General features: G+C 53.1%; 3 protein-coding genes across 3 annotated transcripts; all 3 read right to left on the minus strand.

Moving 5' to 3' along the window:
• Positions 1-405: 405 nt before the first annotated feature.
• On the minus strand, positions 406-2,569 carry MCRIP1 (MAPK regulated corepressor interacting protein 1). The gene is made up of 5 exons (XM_055795748.1): positions 2,493-2,569; positions 2,358-2,405; positions 2,170-2,288; positions 1,984-2,082; positions 406-1,869 (listed from the first exon to the last, which is right to left on the minus strand). The coding sequence occupies exons 2-5, from the start codon at positions 2,363-2,365 to the stop codon at positions 1,805-1,807; spliced, it is 291 nt and encodes a 96-aa protein (XP_055651723.1). The 5' UTR covers positions 2,366-2,405; positions 2,493-2,569; the 3' UTR covers positions 406-1,804.
• A 120-nt stretch (positions 2,570-2,689) lies between these two features.
• Positions 2,690-5,011, minus strand: PPP1R27 (protein phosphatase 1 regulatory subunit 27). The gene is made up of 3 exons (XM_027796028.2): positions 4,521-5,011; positions 3,251-3,401; positions 2,690-2,990 (listed from the first exon to the last, which is right to left on the minus strand). The coding sequence occupies exons 1-3, from the start codon at positions 4,705-4,707 to the stop codon at positions 2,867-2,869; spliced, it is 462 nt and encodes a 153-aa protein (XP_027651829.2). The 5' UTR covers positions 4,708-5,011; the 3' UTR covers positions 2,690-2,866.
• Positions 5,012-7,451: 2,440 nt separating this feature from the next.
• On the minus strand, positions 7,452-16,924 carry P4HB (prolyl 4-hydroxylase subunit beta). The gene is made up of 11 exons (XM_055795746.1): positions 16,714-16,924; positions 16,191-16,397; positions 15,265-15,398; positions 14,908-15,045; positions 11,874-11,978; positions 11,463-11,588; positions 10,817-11,017; positions 10,036-10,156; positions 9,637-9,818; positions 9,101-9,187; positions 7,452-8,516 (listed from the first exon to the last, which is right to left on the minus strand). The coding sequence occupies exons 1-11, from the start codon at positions 16,868-16,870 to the stop codon at positions 8,430-8,432; spliced, it is 1,545 nt and encodes a 514-aa protein (XP_055651721.1). The 5' UTR covers positions 16,871-16,924; the 3' UTR covers positions 7,452-8,429.
• Positions 16,925-19,192: the final 2,268 nt, after the last annotated feature.

Raw genomic sequence — 19,192 nt, forward strand, 5'->3', positions numbered from 1 at the left:
GCCAGGACTGAAATCTAAAATGGAAAACGCAGGGCTTCAACAATAAAATAGGAACGTTTTTGAAGTCTAAAAAAGGGAAGAACAAGGGCCCTGCACCAGCAAGGCAGCAGGTGCACACAGGCCAGCGCCGATGGAGCAGCAGGCACAGGCAGCCAAGGAACCAAGGGGGGAATTGGGCAGGGAACAGCTCGCTGGGACACGGCAGCTGAGACAGCTCTCTCCCGGGCCACTGTAGTGCCATGCACAGCACACCAGCACCATCAGGAGCAGACGGGCAGCATCCTGCATGCTGCTCCACTGCCGGACACAATCCCTGCAGCAAACAGAGAAGGGGTCAGCTGTGCACCTGGCCAAGGCAGCCACAGAGCAGGGGCTGTGACAGGCAGCATCACACAGACGCAGACCCAAAAGGACACCAGTTTTTATTTACAACACTCCTCAAGTGACAGACAACAGGAAAAACAAAAAAAAGGGAACAGTATAGCTCAACGACAAAACAAAGGAAAGGTAATGGCAGCCACAAGTCCCCCTGCACCCCTCCCAAAGCCCACTGCTCTGGGCAGAGCTCCCAGCAGCCCCCTTCCTGCCAGCTCAGAGCACAGGCAGGCAGGGGGCTACTCCCACCGCTCCCCCACGGTTTTCTGGGGACACAGAGCAGCCCCACAGCCTGCACGGTTGCTCTGCTCAGATGGGTGAGGATGGCACAGTCGTTCTCCCTTGCTCAGAGGCCATGATGCAGAAACCACCCAAGCCTTGCCAGAAGTGAGGGTCCCAAAAAAGCCCCCTGCCCCAATATAAGTTCCACGGACTATGGCAGCCCCCCTACAGTGATGTTTCTGCCAGCTGTGGAGGCCAGATCTCTTCCAAGGGTGTACAACTGGAAAATGGTGTTAGTATAAACCAGCACAGTGCTGCTCAGCCAAGGATGCCAATGAGCTTCTTTCCACACAGTCAGCAACTGCTACCCCCCACTGCTGCTACCTCCCGTGGAGCTGCCCAAGCACTGAGGCTGGGGGGTGGCTGAATGCAGCCCAGCACCCTCCCCACCACCTCACAGGGCTGCAGCCAATGCTGACACCCTGTCTCTCTCCATGTGCAGGGTGAAAGGAGCAGCTCCACTTCCAGCACCACAGGGACCTGGCCCAATCTAAGCACAAAGAAAATCCAGCCTCGGATACAGACTGAAGAGCTCTGGCAGCATTAGTGAATCCTAAGCACTAGCAGCCCAGGTACAAATTAAGCTCTCCCACAAGGGAGCAAGGAACAGCCAGAGTGTGACCTGCGTGAAGGGTGTTGAACCAGAGCTGCCTGCCTGTCCCAAGGCAAAGGGCAGAACCAACTCTCCTTCCTTCTCCCCTTGGCCCACCCTTGTGCTGCTTGTGGATCCTTGGTGCACAGAAGGGAGTGGAGAACTAGCGCTGCCTCTACTGACAACACAAGCCACCGCTCTGCCCTGCCCTGCTGCACACCAGAGCCCAGGGAGCCCACATACTCAGCGCACCAGGGGCAGAGATGGAAAGAGAATGGGAGATCTGTGAGACCAGTGTGAAGTGGGGAAGGACAGCTTGAGGCCAGACGAAGGTATGAGTGGGGGACTGGAATCCTTTGCAACAGGCTCTGGGCATCCTCAGCAAGCCCCTGAGCATCTTTGATTTCAGGTAGCTTCAGAGCCAGCCCCAAAGCTGACTGGCTCTCCCACAGGCTTTTGGGAGTACAGACCAGAGGAGGAAATCAACACAAAAATCTCAAATTAAATCTGCTTGAGGACCTTAGGAGACTGGCCGATCTGCAGGGAGGACCCGCCTTAGGACTTCTTTGCATCCTGTGTGTTCCTCCTCTTCAGATCACCCAGATCGACAGGTTTAAACGCTACAGGGAAGACAGGAGAGACTTTGGCGGCAGAGGCTGCACAGCAGCACCCTCCCGGCCCCACGGGCTCCCCGGACCGGCGACCCCTGGGGCCGGGTGCCCCCACCCCCTCACCTTTGAGGCTAGGGTTCGGCATCTTCTCCACGTACTCCTCGACGAGGCCACGCTCAGAGCCCATCTGGCTGCGCAGGTCACGCTCCACGCACTGCCAGGCTGCGGGGACACGGTGAGAGCCTGCTCGGCCCAGGTGGCGCCAGCCCCCCGGCTCCCGCCGAGCCCCGCGGCCCCTGCCTCGCTCACCCTCGTAGATGAAGCGCACGTTCTCCTCGTGGGCCGGCGTGAAGATCTCGCTGCCGGCGCCGGGGGAGCGCGGGCCGCCGCTCCGCTTGCCGTTGTAGACCACGCGGGACACGGGGGAGCTGAAAGCGAAGCGCGGGGCTGAGCCAGGCCCGGGGCCACGGCTGGGCCCGGGGCCGGGCAGGGCTCACCTGGCCATGGCGGCGGGGCAGCGGCGGCGGCGGCTCGACTCGGCGCGGCTGCGGGGAGAAAGGAGAGGGCGGCCAGGCCGGGGCTAGGCCGCGGGCCGCCCCCCGCCCGTCACCATGGCAACGCGCGCCCCTCACCTGGGCCCGGCTCCCGCCTCCGCTCGCCCTCGGGCCGCGACGGAAGCGCCGTAGCGCGCAGGCGCGGCCCCGCCCCAGCGCCACAATGGCCCCGCCCCCGCTGTGCGCCTGGCCCCACGTCACCCGCCGCCCAGCCCCGGCCCCAGGCCCAGCCTCAGCTCCCAGGTCCCCGGCCCCGGCGCAAGGACCGACGGAGGCGGTGTCCCAGATCCTTTAATGGACAAGTACAAAGTGGTTCCCGAGGCGCTGTGCCGAGCGAGTCCCCGCCCGGCCGCCGGCCCAGGCCCAGCCCAGGCCTGGCGCTCAGGCCCGGTGCAGCCCTGCTGCCCCGGCCCGTTGAGGCCCTCGAGACCCGCTCCTCGTCGTGCCCCGCCTCAGTCCATCGTGGTGGCTTGGAAGAGCTCCAACAGGTCCTTGTACTCAGGGTCGATGAGGTCTGAAGGCTTCTCCCCAGCATCAGTAGTAGCCTCCAGGCTGGCCCCAAGGGAGATGAGATACCTGCAGGAGACAGGGAGCTGAGCCAGCAGGGCCACAGCCTGCCAGGCAGCCCCTCTCAGCTCACAGGGCCCTGCAAACCCCACTGCTGGGATGTTCAGGTCCTGTAAGACCCTGGGAGTACCCCATGCACTGCAGGTACTGGGCACCCTCCTAGGAGGTGACACCCGCAGCCTGCTCCAGCCCTGTCACTGCCGGCTGTGGTTCTCTGGGCTCTGCAGTGCTGAGGTGTTTTGTCGCAGCCCAGGCCAGGTGCTCCTTACCTGGCTATGTCAGCATAGCCGTCACTGCAGGCCATGTGCAGGGGTGTCCAGCCATTCTCATCTTTTTGGTGGATGTCAGCACCGTATTTAACCAGGAGCTTGACACAGTCCAAGTTTCCAGTAAGCACAGCTTCATGGAGGGCTGCCATGCCTAGAAAGAAAGGATTTGTTAACCCTGGAAAAGGATTTGTTAGCCCTGGACTCGGGTAGGACTCATAATGCTGAGCTTACCAGTACAGCCCAGGAAAGAAAGGTGCCAGCAAACCCTCATTATCAGGAAGATGAGTTTGGGGAATGAAACAAAGACTGAGGAAGCAAGAGGAGCTGCCACAGGTTTCTGTTCCCCTTCTACAGCATAAATACCCTACTTAAGATGGTGTAGGACCCACCTCCCCACCGGGCCAGACAGGACAGGTTAAGGGAGGAGGAGCTGCCCTCTCCTGCAGAGCTGCCAGCCAGTAACCTGCCTAGAGTCCTGGCCAGGACTTGCATCGGGACACAAGAGGAGTGTCTCCAGGGCCCTGCTCTGTCCAAGTTTTGGAACCTCCTTACAGAGCAAGTAATGAAGCAATCAGTATGGATAGGAGGAAGTGCAGGGTCATTTGAGATTCTATCTCTGTGGCCATGTGACACCAGAAGCTGAAGCCAAGCACAGGAAAGGGACAAAAGTGGGCTCTGCACCAGCCAGTATGGGTCAAGGCATTCCATAAACAGTTGCTAGTGAGTTTGGGTGCAAATATAACAACACCTTCCACACAAACAAACATGCCGCAAGTCCACAGGATCCGGACGTGCAAGAGAGAACAGTGTTTGTGGGAAGTGGACAGAGCAGGAACAAAATGCAGAGCCTTGTTTCTCCCTACTCTTCCCCCAAACCGAGGTGGAAGGCAGGAGTCCAGCTGTCCCATTCAGAGCTCCATGGATCAGCCTGTGCTCACTGCTGCTTTTCTAGGTCCCATCACACTTCAGGTACATTGTTGCCTTGAAATGACCCAGGGGGCAAGCTCCCTCCCTTCCTGCAGCATATGCTGACCACACTGTTGAGGGGAAGATGTTGGCATACTGGCACAGGGCTCTCTTGGACCCTGCTTGGCAATACTGGGGACACTACTCCTCCCTAGGGAGGAAAACAACTGGATTCCAACGCATCAACCTGCTGAAGGTGGCCCACATCCTAGCTTTGGCTGCACAGCTCACTCATCTCCCTCATGGCCCGTCTGAGCTGTGCCACCACACAGATTCCAGCTATGCCAACACTGGCAGCACTCACCAGAAGGGTAGATGGTATCCAGTGTCACCTTCCTGGCACGTATGAATCTGCCCACCTGCTCCAGGTCCCCCTGCCTGATGTGGTCCTGAAAGACGATGTCATTGGGGAAGTGCACAGTGCGTGAGGCTCTCAGTCTCTGGGCGTACCGACTGTACCGGGGCATTGAGACTGTGTAATAGTCCTTCATGCTGATCACAGCCTTCAGACGCTGCAGAGGAAGAGCAGAGGCATGGGGGCTGTAGGAGCAGCTGGAGTTGCTCAGTGCTTGCCCCTGCCACTTGCTGGCCTCAAAGCGTTGCTTTCTCCTCTTCTGCCTGTCAGGTCCCTCCTTGCTACAGAGATGTGATGGCACCCACACCACTGCACTCCCTCTGCGCCTGTGTCTGTGTCCACAGTGGGTGGGAGTCCCTCTCGGTGGCAGTGAAGCAGTGGCCGCCGGGCTCTCCCTACACTCCCATGCCACATGCAGAAGGTGGCACTGGGTGCACGCCGTTCACCCACAGACCGTTGGCCCAGGACTGATCGTTCTCCAGGGGCGTTGCATTATATAGGCTCCTGTGGGCTATTTTGAGGACATGCAGCTCATGCTATTTGCCATGATACTTCGTAATTGAGCTGCCCAAGCCTGCAGCCTCCCACTTTTGGGCAGGAGCTGGTGTCTCATCTTACCATCCACCTGTTGATATTCCCGTCCAAGGGGTCAGATCTACTCTTGCTTTTGCATGGATAGCCCTTCAAAGGAGCCCAAGGGCCTGAAAGCAGAACTTCCCAGCAGTGAGCCCTCTCACACACACAGGCACCAGGGAAAAGACACAAGCACAATCACCCAGCAAGAGGAACCAGCCACTTATGTACCAACCAGCCAGCACAATGCAGACATGTCAGAGCTGTGGTGCCAAATACGTTCAGCGCTAAGTCACTTTCCTGTAGTTGCATCATTCAACCCGAGAGGAGCAGAATGAGCTGTGGTGTCCAGCACAACTGCGAGACAGCATACAGCTAAGCATGGAGAACACCACCAGCATGTCAGATATCATCTGTGCCCTTGCGAGGACAGAGGTGCTGCTGGTGCTCCTGATACCGGTGCAGAACCAGGAGCCTACAATACCTGTCATCCTACTTCAAACGTGGAACCAGCTGCTATGTAAGGGCCGGCTTCTGCAGAACAGCCTCAGAATAGCTGCAGAATAGCACCACCACCAGACAATTCCTGCATTTGTTACTCTCCAGCTGTAGCCATCATAAGGCCTCAAATGGATCATCTACCACAGAGAAATCTTTCAGATCCATCAAGGATGCAAGCAACAACTGCACCTCCATGATTTTTCCCATCAAAATTTGGTCATTTCAGATATGTGATCATATCATGCTCTGTTTTGTGCTGGCAGGGATTGTCCAGGCAAGTGTCAGGAAAAATCCCTGTCCTGCATTAGGAGTCACAGAGATTTAATTCTGCCCCTACTATAGCAGACCCTTGTCCTGAACCCCTTCCAGTTCACTCAGTCAGCCACACACCTGAGAACTGCCTGCACTTGTTTATCTTCTGGCAAACGTATTGATCTTTTTGCTGAACATCTCTGCTCAGGGTTACATCAGACAGAATACCACATGACAGGAGGCTGAGCTATCTGCTGCAAAGACAGAATGCTTTTAGCCTGCTTTCTTGGAACAGCAATTAACTGTGTACACAAGATGACTGATAGAGTCCTGCTCTGCCAGGAGGAGCCTTGGTGTATGAGAGAAGTCCCCCTCCTCTGAGCTGAGCAAGGCAGGTCTTAGACCATACACAGAGAACCACTGCAGAGCTCAGCCTTGTTTACACTTCAACTGGCTACACAAAATGAATCTCTGAGCTGAGTCCTAGCCACTACCTTCCAGGGGAACTCCTTACCAGCAATGCTCTCTTCCTCCCCATCCCAAAATGCAAGGTAGCTCCCACTAATGAGCCCTGACACCAGCCACTAGCGCTGCCTGCTCTGTTTGGGCACAGCAATGCCGGCACACTAAGGACAAGTCCCCTGACTGCCTTCAGACACGTGAGGTCACAGCCTTGGAGGGAGGCATCTTCAAAGACCCTTCTCCACATAACTGCAGGTAACAGACACAAACACAACACAACTGCACTACTGCCTGTGATTAGCAGGCACTGTTTCCCGATCCCATGGTCAGCAATTGCCTGTTCAGCCCCAACACTGCTGCACAGGTTTGTGTGCACTGGGCCAGGGCTCTGCTCTCAAAGCAACCACAGGAGGAGGCTGGAGCTGCAGACATGTCATGCAGCACTCCTGTGCTACAAACCCAGTGCACCCATGTTCAGTGACAGACACCTATAGCCTCCAGCGTTGCCCTCTAGCTTCACCAGACCACCCCATGTGACATTTATAGCATATTTTCTTACAGAAATATTTTCAGCAGTAAGTGACTGGCTTGGAAATAGCAGTGTAGCTCACTGGATCATGTGAGCCTGACTAGCAGAGCTACAGGCTACCCCAGGTTTCCCTGTAGGCAAATTCCTTGGTTAACTGCTCAAGAGCAATGAGGTCCTCTTGCCCCAAGCCAGCTGGCAAGGGGAGCTACTTATTCCCAGAGCTCAAGCATCTGTCCCCTCACTGCTAATAGAGCTGCTGGTTGTCTGCCTGCACAAGCCAATTTAATCTGGTCAGGACACGGTCATCTTCACATTTTTCCTTTACAGGTTATGCAACACAAAATTTACTCAGGTTAAGGTACCAGAAGCCACCTGCTAAACTCAAAGCATTCAGAAAATATGTTTTCTCTCAAGAAAAGTGGTATTTAATAAAAGTTTGGTGTGTGTTTGTCAGCTTTCTCATTCTGGCAGACTGCCTTGAGAATCACCTTAGAACTCTGGCCTTCTTTTAGGTCAAGTTCAAATATATTCATTCTACACTGATAAAAGTTAAACAAACATAATAGTATTAAAATCTCAATTTTATTTGGCCAACAAATTCAGTTCCAATATTATTGTAGCAGAATGCTAAGAACCAGCCTGATGCAGCTCAGGCCTTTGAGGCACTCCCCTGTTCAAGTTCCTCACCAAAACCCAGTAATTGCAAATGTCCTGTTTGATCTGTTCTATCAGGCCCTCCCACACCACCTGCCTGGCCAACCCACTCAAAATAATGTATGGAAAGTGACTGCAAAACAGTCTTGCATTTGATCAAAGGGATGGCAACACAGCTAGGTCTTGGTTTAAACTGGTGAGCCAGTGATCACCTCCACCCTCAGAGCCTGCCACAGCCAGTGCACACAGTACTCCACCCTTCCAGGTGTTTGAAATAGTCATTTCCAAGTGTCTTAAAGCAGAGGGGAAAGGAAACATCTGGCCAGCATGAAAGAAGCACCTTCATATACAGCCTCCACCAGGGTGATGCCTAGGCTTACTGCCTCTTCCCCTGCATATACTGAAGGCTGATTCCAGGGAAGAACAGCAGAGTCCATTAAGGACCCTGCCAGGTGCAGAAATCAACTATGGGCTTTAGTTTTCAAAGAAAAAAGGGGTGGGGAGCTTTCTTGGAAGATCTTAGTGGCAAGGCTCCAGAATGTTGGGCTGTTGAACTCATGCTACCGCTTCACAATCTGCTTCTACCCAGAACAGAATACTTCAAACAAAAGCTGTGTACAAAAAAAGTACATCACAATAAAAAAAAAAAGCCCAGCTGGCTGGGCTGGCTACCTAGTGACAGATCCCTTCTCAAAAGGGAAAAGAAAAGAAAAGATCAAGTCAAAGTGTACAGCCACATGAGGGTAAAGTGTTACTTTAAAAGCCAATCCCTGGATTTCCAGTCATTCACCTTCTGCTTTAAATCTTAATGGGTTTCTGACTCACTGGGCTGCATAACAGCAGCCAATTTAGTGTCTGATTTTTTTGGGTGATGTACAGCCTTCTCTTTACAACTCATCCTTCTGGATTTTCTGATCATCGTCATCACCTTCCTCTAGGTCGGTTTCTTCATCTGTCTCCAGGTCCTCCAGATCCTGTATAGGTTAGAGACAGCTACTGGTTTCTGGCACATTAGGCAGGTCCAAAACCAAGCACAGAGCAGTACCACTAATCTGTTTGCTATTCTCTGCTGCCACATTAACAAAACATCCAGAGACTTCTACCAAGAGCTCTTAAGGACATTAAGGATTAGGAACCCCTGGAAGCTGGTACCTGCACCTGCAACACCCTCCACCCCCAGCAGGTGAGGAGCTTCCAACTAGATATAGTGCATATGTAATGTTCCTCACACTGCTTAAGCCCCAGGTGCTGGCCTGTGCAAGTTCAGAGGTTGTAACATTAACAGTTTCCATGCATTTGCATTTAAGCCTCCCAAGAACATTGATTTCACACCTAGCTGAAGTGTTCTCACTAAGAGGAGTTCATTACAGGCCAATAGCCAGCCAGGTGCAACTGAATGGGTCACACTTTGTGGTGTGGGCACTTTTGTTTACCAACAATGTCCTTCCCTGCCACATAACCCAGGATCTTACTTAGGACTGAGGGTTCAAGCACAGCATCAGATCTGACTCACACACCATATTCTGAAGGCCCAGAGTACTGCATTCATATTACTCACATCATCTGCTGCTGCCCCATCCTGACCACCACTCTCCAAGAATTTCTTGAAGCCTTCTAGTGTCCTCTCCCCATTATAATCAATTACCTACACAGGAAAAAAAGTATGAAGATAATTGTTATGGGCACCTACAGAACCACAACCCTGGAGAGGAGAATTCTTTCTAAGCAAGAGTTAACATGCCAAGCAAAACGGAATTTGAAAATTCACCTTCACCCATATGAGACGAAGGAAAACAGCTCATCCACTAGACTTCAGAGATCACTGCGAGGGAAGAATAGCCTGCAGATGAGCACACTGTCCTCTGCTATGCTCCCTCTTTTCCCCATTCCCACTTCCCACCCCCACCAAACCCTTTCCTACAGCCCAGCCCCCAAAAAGGGTCTCAGATGTCCTGTAGATTCTATGTGTTCCATCCCTATCAAGTGGGGAGCCCTCCCAAAGACCTTGTCTGAAACAGAACTCCAGCAGGCAGCTTAAGCATTTCCAGTGCTCCCTTGTTATGCAGTTTGTATAAAGGCCAGCTGCCTTCTTACATTTCTGCCAGAGCCTGCAGGGAAGAACTTGAGTGTGGGGAAGCTGTGGATTTTCACTGCCTCTACTTCATTGGCTGTAGAATCCATCTTGGCAATGACAATGTTCTCATGGTCCCTGTAGGTCTCTCCCAGCTTGTCCCAGATAGGAGCCAGCTGCTTACAGTGACCACACCAGGGGGCATCTGTTAATTACAAAAAACACAGCTAGCACCAACAACCTAACAAGTTGCTATCGCTCCCCCTCAGCCCCCACACCAGACAGTTCACACATCTTTTCAACTGAGGCACTACCTTTGCAGTTAGGTTCTGTAAGATGCTTCCTCCCTAATTTTGGTCATGCAGTATTTTGGCACTCCTTTCACACCAGTTACTTAGAATAAGCTGTTGAAAGATACTTACAGAACTCTACAAAGACATTCTTATTCTCATCAAAAGCAACTTCTTCAAAGTTCTTCCCAACTAGAACTTTGACAGGCTGCTTGTCCCAGTCTTCAGGGAGATCTTGACTCATCAGGTGGGGCTGGAGTAACAAGTAAAAATCAGAGAGATTGCTACACAGCTGCTTGGAACATGCATGCAATCACATATCCTGGAAAATCAAAGTTTAACTACCCCCCTCAGTGCCTCAGTCATAGGTTATGAGCAATCAGATGAATCAGTCACTTCCTCTTCTGCTTAAAGTTTCCTTCCAACCCTGACCAAGTAGAAATAACAGGTGCTGTTGTGCAGAGAGAACTGCAGTGGAGCTCTGTAGGAAGGAAACTATCACTGACAGTATCCTTCCCACGGGACTGAGTTTAGCTAAATGGTCACTACTGGAGTAAGTTGCACACAGCTACCTCCAGCAGATTAGGGCTGAAAGCTCTTTAAACTGTGCCACACATTCACACTTTTCACAGATTGTTGGCAGGAAGAGCAACTGGATAAACAGCACAGTTACCATAAGCAGCAGGAAGAGCAGGCTCTGACTGCTCAGGTGCCAGTACACAGCTGTATTTCCCACAGGCTTCGTGCCCCAGTAGTTTTGCATTTTATTTCTCAGCACAAAGCCAGCTAGATATTCTGTAAATTAGTTTAGAGGTTTTTCTCCAGTTAATTCACACAGCTCCCCACAGGGAGGATTTCTTTTTTTAACACTTATTTAGCTAGGTTTACCACCAGCAGCATTTATCTTCATTACCTTGATCTTGCCCTCCAGAAACTTATTACAGAACTCTTTGATCTTGTCTGCTGTGAGGTCATCTGATTCAGGTTTGTATTTTGTCATTTCTTCCTCCAGTGTGATCAGACGTACAGCTGGACATTCTTCTTTCTTGAGGCCAAAAAACTCCAAAATCCTCTGGTTGTCACTGTGGTCACTGTCTATGAAGATGAACAGGATCTTTGGAAGAAAAAGTCAAAGGCAGTATGGTGAAGAAGAGTACCTCTTGGCTATCAATACTTTACACACAGACTTGCACAAGTAGTAGCTGAACTAGCCCCTGTTCCTCTCTCCAAGCCCACCATGAGGGCACCCTGTCAGAGCACACATGCTGGAGCCACAGCAGTTCAAGCAGCATGCACACAGACCTGGCACTGATGTTAAGGCAGAATCAGATTTATATACACACAAAGGAAAGTCAGGAGTTAACTGCCATTCCTTCAACAGCTGTGCAAGCCAGTGTGTAAGCCAGTAAGTGATTCAGTCGCCTATTATCAAGAGACACAGGTAGAGAGAGAGCTAGCTTCAAGTCCTCCTCCTGAGCTGTTAAGTGGATGTAGATACAGTGCTACACTTCTCTGCAGGAGGTGGTCACTCAATTCATCATCCCAGAAATCCTTCTCACCTTTCCTTTGAAGTTTCCAGCTGCACTCTTGAAGTTGTCCAGTTTCTCTTGATAGTCAGACACACTTTTTGGTAGGAACAGCAGAATATGAGTCTTGATCTCTCCTCCGAAGATTTTAGGAGCAGTCTGAGGAGCAGAAAATAAAACTTTATTTTTGGAAAAGAGGTAAATTGGTGCCAAGACCAGCTTGGCTCTGCTATTCTGACTAGACCACAGGAGCCTCCAATACTACAGGACTGCTTTGAACAGCAAGCTTATGCCTCTTTTTCCTTGTGTTCTTCACACTTCTCCATACCCCTAAACTAGTGTCAGCTCCAAGATAGAACATGACCATACAATCTACACTTTAAGCTTTCTTATATCCATACAGCAGCTGCAGGAAGAGGCCTTATCAAGTACATAAAGACCTACCTGTTCAGTGAACTCTATGACCAGAGGCAAGGCATTAGACTTTATGAAGTTCAGTAAATTATCTTTTGTGAGCTCCCCTTCAAAGTTGTTACGGCCTTCATCAAACTGCAAAAACAGATATTCTTGCATTAGAACACTCCCATACCCCATACAAATATCTCCCAAGAAATAAGATGCATTTGCACCAGCATCACTCCCCCAGTGGATCTCAGTTGCACTTGTTCAGAGCAGACTTCCACCTCTCAACAAGGTCACAAGTTCACATAAAATCTGGATCAAGGCGTTTGTCTTCCTGGCAAGCAAAGCCTTAAATCACCCCCTAGCAGCACAAGGTGAGCGGCAACAGGAGAATCAGCTTAGATCCTGCAATTGTTCTGCACAATCATGAAGCCATTTGTGAAACAGGTCACCAAGGACTTTTAAGAGCTGCCTTACAGCTCTGTAGGAGGCATAAGGCAGACCAGCAAGAAGCTACCAGAGCACCTGCAGCTTTCTGCTCTGCAGGAATTAGCAGTGTTGAGGCAGATGCACACACTTTAACCAGCACTATGAAAGAAGCCTGACAAAGCCCACTATATCCACTGCAAGTAAACAGTAATTTACTCAGCAGTGCAGGGTTGTTTCAGTCTCTATTGTTAGAGACAGCAGCACATGTTTAATGCACACATCACACTAGATGTGCCAGATCCCTTTTTATATTAGGGCATCACCTGTATCCCTGACCAGGATTCTTGGAACCCTCTCTGGCAGCCTCAAAAAGGAACAGCTGTAGAGGACCATCAAGGTTAAAGACAGGATGTGCAGGATAACAGCAGTCCCATGGCATGGCAACACTCAAGTTACTGGCAGAAGCAAGTGTGCACTCAGATAACCTTCTGTTACAGGAAGCATACCAGTCTCAGCAGAAAAGCTGAGCAAAACACTTAATACTGGAAATTAAAAGTGTATTGAACACTGCCTTAGCACCTTCAGAACAGTTTTGAGGGTCTTTGCAAGCCTGAAGAACTCACATAAAGAGCAAGATGAGAACTCCTAGCTAACAAACCCTGTCCATTTAGACCCAACTAACTGCAGGAAGCTGAGCCAAACTCCAAACACATAATTGTTGGTAAAATTATCTGGTACTCATGCCCTGGTATTCAGTTACCATTGGTCCTCATTTCCACCTGGGTTTGGAGTGGACATATCTGAAAGTCCACAGCACTACAATGACATTGCATCAAAACCGAGACAACCTTCACAAGCTGAAAGGCATCTCACCTTCCTTATTCCATGTAAAGCAGAGCTCTTCTGCAGCACCCCAGCAGCTCATGAGCTGCCTTTCAGACCAAGGTTCCTCTCACTCCTAACACACCTGACAGAAGCTGCCAGGTACAGAATTGCTTTTCATTCCAGATGTACTCAAGTTGATTACAATTATGGAAAATATCTTGAAAACTCCTTTACTGCTAAAGACTGGTCCTGCCACGGCCCTGGTTCTTCCGAAGTGGAGGAAATGTTAACAGAGCTCACAGGACTTAAGGGTTAAAGATAGTTTCAGATCAAATCAATACAAGTCCGTTCTACAGACAGCTAATCATGAGAAAGTGTAGAAGTAACCCAGGGTAATGACTTGTCAGTGCTGGAAGCCCTAGCTGAAACCTAGCCATTTCAAAGCACCCTCATACACGGACCTGCTCGCAGCCCAATGGTACTCCCCACAGCCCCAAAGAGATGGTCAGTTTTAGAGGAGCATTTCTATTTGGACTTCGCTGTTTGCCAAACAACATGAACAAAAGCTGTGAAAACCCCCCCGCAAACAGCAATTTCAGCCTAGTAGTAGCCATGAATAGAGTATACAGAAAGACTACATAAAGCTACACAGGTGGCAAGAACAAGATACAGGTAGTAAGACAGCCAAGAACAAAATACTGCTCACTTTACCCACCCCAACTTTTCTAGTTGCAAAACCCTAGCATTTTGAACTCATCAGCCAGATAATTTACTTGCACCTTCAGCCATACTGATCTGAGGGACCTCCGACTTAAAATTTAAGTCTACAAGCTTCTAGCATCATAAAAATAACTACAATTTCAGAGCTGTACTGGGATAAAAATATGCTATTTTAGCTGAACAATGGAAGACTGAAGTAAGAATTCATTCAACTTTTCAGCCTGTCTTGGGTTACATTGGTCAGACCAATGACTGATTATAGATTTATTAAGTATGAACCCAAAGCAGATTTCTGTCCTGCCTCACTGCAGCAGTGTGCAGCACCACCAAGTCTAAGGAACCTCCGCTTGCCTTCTCAAACCTAGAATTTCATCCCTTGGATGAAATGACTTTGATTTTAATAGTAAAAGACACCAGTAAGTTTATTTCTGATTTTGTAGATTGCCAGCATTCCCCTGCACACAATCCAACTGCCTCAGCCGAGTCAGCTGGAACAGCAAATCCTCTTAGTAACTTTGCTGGAATCACTGCACCACAGAACCCACAGCACTAAGACTGAAGAACTCTTGGATGCAGCCAGCAGCTGACTGCAGCAGAGGTCAACTCAACACTGGGTATGTTTAAAAGCAACTTTGCTAAGACAATCAAACACAGAGCATCATGGCAAGCCATCAAGAACTTGGCTACTGTTCTGTTTAAGACCTTTAAAGTCTGGGGAGGGGCACAGGAAGCCTCACAAGTTACAGCCATGAATATTTTAAAGATTGTGCTGAGCATTACTGCACTGCAGCTAGATATTAGAAATGGGGAAGTGAGTGAGGCAACAGTTTGCACCCGGTGTCTTTGGGAGGGCAGCACTGGGCCAGGAGACTGATGAGCCTGCCCTCTGCCGACTGTGGGCCCTGGGGATCCAACACTTCAAAGGGCCTGGAGGCTCCCTCCCCTTCTCCCACCAGGCTCTGAGGCTTGGAAACAATCAGACTGACAGCACAGGATCTCTTGCTGCTTCATCCAGGGCTGCCCTCATTTCACTCTGAGTAATTGAGAGAAAAGGTAAGAAGAGGCAGAAGACTCAAGCATGGTGCTCATGCTTTGCACCAACCTTCTTGAAGAGAACCACGCCATCCTTGCTAAGTTGGTACTTGGTGAAGACATCGACACTGGAGGAAATCCCAAAAGGAATGTCATCCACAGCTTCTGCTGCCAACAAGAACTCTTTTGCAGCCTCTGACATCAAATCCTGAAGAATTAAGAAAGGTGTCTCATGTGGGACACGTCACACTGAAACAAACATCCCAGGGCTTACCAGCCAAAGAACTGGAAGATCAAGTAAGGCAGGACAGCAAGTGTTTCATAACTCATGGAGAGCCTTCCCCAGCTGTCAGGTCCCCATGGGGCAGAAAGCAGGGAAGTCCCTAGACATGTACAAGAGCGTCTCAAACAGAAACATGAACCCTACCTTAAAGAAACCAATCACAACCACTTCACTGGAATCCACTAATGTCTCCGCTGCAGCAGCATCTGTCAGGGTAGTTGCAGCCGGGCCTGTGCGCTTCTTCAGCCAGCTGACAATATCATCTGCTTCTCTGCCAGCTACACCAGAAAGATAAGAACACCGATTCACTTTCACCCTAACTAAGTTTAAGAACACAAAACCCCTAAGCTTTGGGATAGACTGTTCAGCAGCTGGTTGAGAGGTCAGAAATACAGTTATCACTTATGCAACTCTCTTACTTTCACTCCTAGTGTAATTAAGCTAATCCCCAATTGTTAAGTCAAGGTACAAGGGGCTCCCAGGAATCCATTCTTCTCTTGCTCCTAGCCCAGGCACATTCTTAAACTTTGACCAGCAATACAGCACTTCTCAAAGATGCTAATATTTCCCCTGCAAATATATCACCTTTTCCTTTCAAAATCAGTTTTCTGGATGTTATTCTCAGCATCCAGCACAACATGGCTTGGTTTAACTGAGTTCTGCTTGTCTTTGTCTTCCTCGCACCTCTATCTCACATCTTGATTTTTCCCTTTTACTCAACTGCCGAAGCATTTTTTCCATTCTGGGTGCTACACAGCTCAAGTGAAGTCAAGCTAAGCAAAAAACGATGCTTGGATTGCTTTGCTTTTCTACACAAAACCAATTCCATCTGCTTTATCTCATTATTAGGAATTTCCCCAGCTTTAGGTGAGAAAGCCTGTTAAAGGCAGAATTGATCCTCACCACCCCAAGTGCAACACCCACCCAGAGCCTGCCTGCTGTAGTGCCACTCCCTGGGTTGCTGTCACAGTGGACCTTGTCCAGCCACAGCAGCACAGGGCCAGGTGCAAGGGCCTGCCGCCACGTCGCTGCCCTCTGCACCCAGGCGCAGGGCCAGCCACCCCGCTCACCTGTGTACTCCTTGGGAGCGGCCTTGTCACCGTTCCTGAAGAACTTGATGGTGGGGTAGCCACGCACGCCGAACTGCTGCGCCAGCTCTGACTCCTCTGTGGCATCCACCTTGGCCAGCCGGATCTCCGAGCCCTCTGCCTTCAGCTTCGCCGCCGCCTTCGCGTATTCAGGGGCCAGTGCTTTGCAGTGCCCGCACCACGGGGCATCTGCGGGACGGGGCATCAGCACCGGCCGGAGTCCCCTCGCTCCCAGGCCCGACGCCCCGGCGGCCCGCCCGGGTGCGCACCGCGAGCAGGCACGGGGCAGGGCCCAGGGAAGCGCCGACCCCCCCGCCCCCGCCCCGGGCAGGCCCCCTCCCGGCCCAGCGCCCCGGCGGCCTTCCCGCCCAGTCCAGCCCAACCCGTGCTCGCACGGCCGCCCCCCCCACCCCGGGGAAGGCTGGTCCCTCAGCACCTCCTGCCGCCCCCGCCCCAGCCCCTCGGTCCTCCCGGAGCCGCCGCCCGCCCGCCCCGCGGCGCTCACAGAACTCGACGAGCAGGTAGCGGTGAGCTGCCAGCGCCTGCTCGAAGGAGGCGGCGCGCAGCACCAGGACGCCGTCCTCCTCCTCGGGGGCGGCGGCGCAGGCGGGCGGCGGCAGGAGCAGGCAGAGCAGCGCCAGGACGGCGCGGATTCCCGCCATGGCTGATGGCGGCGGGACGGAACAGGACGAGGCAGGCGTGCCGTCGCGGCACCACCTCCGCTTATAAACCCGCCTCCCCCCGGCCGCCGCCGCATCCCATTGGCCCAGCCGCGCCGCGCCGCCGCCGCCCACCATTGGCTCAGCCCGCAGCCCCGGCCGCCGCGCGGCTCCTATTCGCCAGAGATCGGGGTACACCCGCCCCCCACCGCCGCGGGTTGGCCGTCGGCCTCGCTCCTCTCCCGCGCGTCGCCATTGGCCTCATTCCGCTCTGCGTCGCCCGCAATTGGTCGGCGCCACCGCCTCACGCGGCCGCCTGCCCTCGAACGTGGCACTCGGGCGGCCCCGACGGGCGGGCAGTGCGCATGAGCGCGGCCAGATGCGCGTGGTGGATTCTGACTGGGCCGCGTCCGCCGCCCTTTGACCCGGCCCGGAAGGGGAAGCGGTTCTTCCGGTGCCTGCGGAGGGAAAGTACACGGGGCACATGGCGCTGCGGGACACGTCGCGGCGCGTGAGGCCGCCAGGCGCAGGTCGGGGCCGCCCCGCCTCCACGGGCACCGGCCGGCGCTCAGGGCCGGGCCCGGGCCCAGCCCCACAGCCGCGCGGCGCTGCCCCGCGTATGTGCCCCGGCCCCGCGCCCCCGGCCCGGTCCCAGCCTGGCGTAAAGTACCGGGCAGCCTCACCGCGTTTTGTGCAGCTGCCCCAGAGGTGGAGAGCGGGGGGAGCTCAAGGCGGGTGTTTCGGCCCCACCGGGGGCTCGCGGCACACCCACCCTTTCAGAGAGGCCAGCCATGCGGTGGCGCGCTCGAGGCAGGGCGCGGGTATCACCTCGTCCCCCCAGGATCGAGCAGGAGCCCGTGGCAAGAGGGCTCCCATTCAGAGCATGTGGCTCTATGCAGTGTCTGCTCAGGTACCCACGAGGAGCGAGTCTCGTGACCGTGGCAGGGGGATGTCCCATGGCACAACTCTCCCTGCTTTGCTCTGGCACCTCCTGGTGCAGCGCAAGGGTCGGTGGTCAGGTCCTGGCTGCTCCCAAAGCTGGGCAGGGGAAGGGGTGCCCCTGTGCCCCCGGGCAGAAGACAGCTGGGTTTTGACTGCCTGCAGCTTTGCGCTGCAACGGTGGCGGTGGTGGTGGGGCTGCTGCAGGCACCTCCTGTATGCACAGGCTGCCTGCCGGGTAAGTGCTGGAGCAGGGCCTCACTCCCTCCGGGCTCCCTGGCCACACCCTGCTGATTTTGCCAGCTCAGTGGCTGCCTGCAAAGCACAGCTGCTGCTCTTTGCTCTCTTCACCTTCCCCTTGCGGGGGCTGGCCCTAGGCCAGTGGTGTTCAGAGTGAGGTGCACTGCCAGTTTGCCACAGGTAACCTGGTTGTCCCAAGTGCTATGAGGAGCGGTTGTCCGTTCAGGAGCTTTGGCTACGTGCAGAATCAGGCACCTTACTCAAGCCCAGAAAGTGCCCAGTGAGACTGTAGATGGCAAAGCTGCACTGAGTGAAGCAGCGTGTGTGCAGTGGCCACTGCCCAATTGCCGCTGCCCGGGGCTGCACAGGTGTGTTGGGCTGCCAGGGCGGGGAATCAGCTGCTGGCAGAACAAGATTCTGCGTTCATGCTCGGCCACCTTGAAGCCTGTGTGGTTCCAGAGGTGAGGGAGTGCTTGGGAGCCACAGCCCTGAGCGAGCTGACTTACTGCCCTGCCAGAGGGGCTCGGCAGCGACACACTCCACTGAAAGGGCCAGACCCTGTGCCAGTGCAGCTCCTGCCAGAAAACCCTTGCCTGACATGCTGGCAGAGGCAGGCTGAGCCAGCAGCCAAGGGGAAGTGGCACATCCTGCTGCCAGCAGGTTTCTGGGGCCGAAGGTGGTGAGCTGTCTTGCCACATTGCCACATCTCAGCAGGGGCAGCGGGGCCCAGCATGGTTCTGGGCCACCAGTAGATGTGCTCGGCAACTTTAGCACAGTTGGCAGTGCTCGCTGATGCCTTGCAGCTGCTGCAACTCCCCTCATTTTTGGTGCTGTTTGGGGATCCTGCCTGCCTTCTGGCACCCCACAAACAGAGCACAATTCTCTTGTTTTCTTTAAATATCCCTGTGCTGCGGTGTCTGCCAAAGGAAAGGTCATGAACAGGGCACTGCCTGCCCTCTGTGGTGGCAGCACCTCTCCTCTGGTGTCTTGCTCCCTGCTGGGCCTGTCAGCTGGGGCAGCATTTCACTTGACTTCCATACCTACCAGCTGCCAGTACAAGCAGGTCCAGGCCCACACCCGGGGCTCTGCAGCAGCACACAGCATCAATTCACAAGTTCTCCCCTTCCCCTTGGCCATGGTTCTCCC

The sequence above is a fragment of the Falco peregrinus genome, chromosome 2, assembly GCF_023634155.1.
Source record: "Falco peregrinus isolate bFalPer1 chromosome 2, bFalPer1.pri, whole genome shotgun sequence".
NCBI lineage: Eukaryota > Metazoa > Chordata > Aves > Falconiformes > Falconidae > Falco > Falco peregrinus.